Genomic DNA, 1,110 nt, shown 5'->3' on the forward strand with positions numbered 1-1,110 from the left:
TACATATAATAAATAATATATAGCAGACACACACACACATATATGTATAAGCATATATATGTACAGGACGTCACCAACGGTGCAAATAACATGAACTACGTAAACAACGAGAGAAAAAATGGCAAACATGTGTGTGTGTGTGTGTGTGTGTGTGTGTGTGTGTGTGTGTGTGTTTATATATCAAAACAGGATTGGAAAAAGATTCGTATTATTTATTCACCATTAAATGTGTTTCATTTGCTAATAGGAGTTACAAAATTGTACATGTAGGAGAAGCATGTAAGATAATTGCTATTTGAAATTTTTCAGAGATTCAATCCGCTGTTTTGATGTATAATTACTCTGTATAAAAATGTTTCCGAGAATTTTCAACTCTTAAACATACCTCACACAAATTTAACAGATGCACGACGGGCTTCTTTCAGTTTCTCCCCAACCAAATCCATTCACCAAGCTCTGGTCAGCCTGGAGGTACAGTAGAAGACACTTGCCCAAGGTGCCGCATAGTAGGACTGAACCCAAGACCACAGAGTTGGAAAGCAAGCTGCTTAACCAATAGTCATGTAGAAGTTTATTCACTCGGTTGTGAATTAAAATGGAGATGCGCCACTTTGTGTCGTTTCTCCCCTAAAAAAATATAAATATAAATCTCATAGAAGTACAGGGATATAACAGACTATCATTTTTGTTTCTTTTCTGAGCAGTTCCCAAAATGGAAAGCGAATATCTAGAAAAGGTATTCTGTGCGGGAACGAGACCAACCGAAAACAGGGTACTCACTGATTCGCAAAAATACGATTCCGGTGGTGGTTTGGTGTTCAGGACATGTCGTGGTACGTATAAATAATTATTTTTCTTTGAAGTTTTTAATTAATTCATTGAGGAAAAGGCGTGAAAACATAACTTCACACCTCATTTCCCCCATCCCACATTCCAAAACCTTCTACGTTGCTAACTATATTCGAAAAATAATGTCCTTATCATCACAATCAGCAACAGCATCATTGATTTCGAATATTGGTTTCAAATTTTGGCACAAGGCAAGTAATTTCGGTCGAGGGTGTAGTAGTAGTAGTAGTAGTAGTAGTAGTAGTAGTAGTAGTAGTAGTA

At 36.7% G+C, this 1,110-nt stretch overlaps 1 protein-coding gene across 1 annotated transcript in view; it reads left to right on the plus strand.

Annotated features, from left to right (window-relative positions):
- The window catches only part of LOC106872329 (clotting factor C), a 7,201-nt gene that overhangs the window by 4,266 nt on the left and 1,825 nt on the right, over positions 1-1,110 (plus strand). Inside the window, exon 5 of the mRNA XM_014919278.2 lies at positions 705-833. Within this exon, the coding sequence (XP_014774764.2) occupies positions 705-833 (129 nt within the window). The remainder of the gene's footprint in view (positions 1-704; positions 834-1,110) is intronic.

The sequence above is a fragment of the Octopus bimaculoides genome, chromosome 24 (genome assembly GCF_001194135.2).
Source record: "Octopus bimaculoides isolate UCB-OBI-ISO-001 chromosome 24, ASM119413v2, whole genome shotgun sequence".
NCBI lineage: Eukaryota > Metazoa > Mollusca > Cephalopoda > Octopoda > Octopodidae > Octopus > Octopus bimaculoides.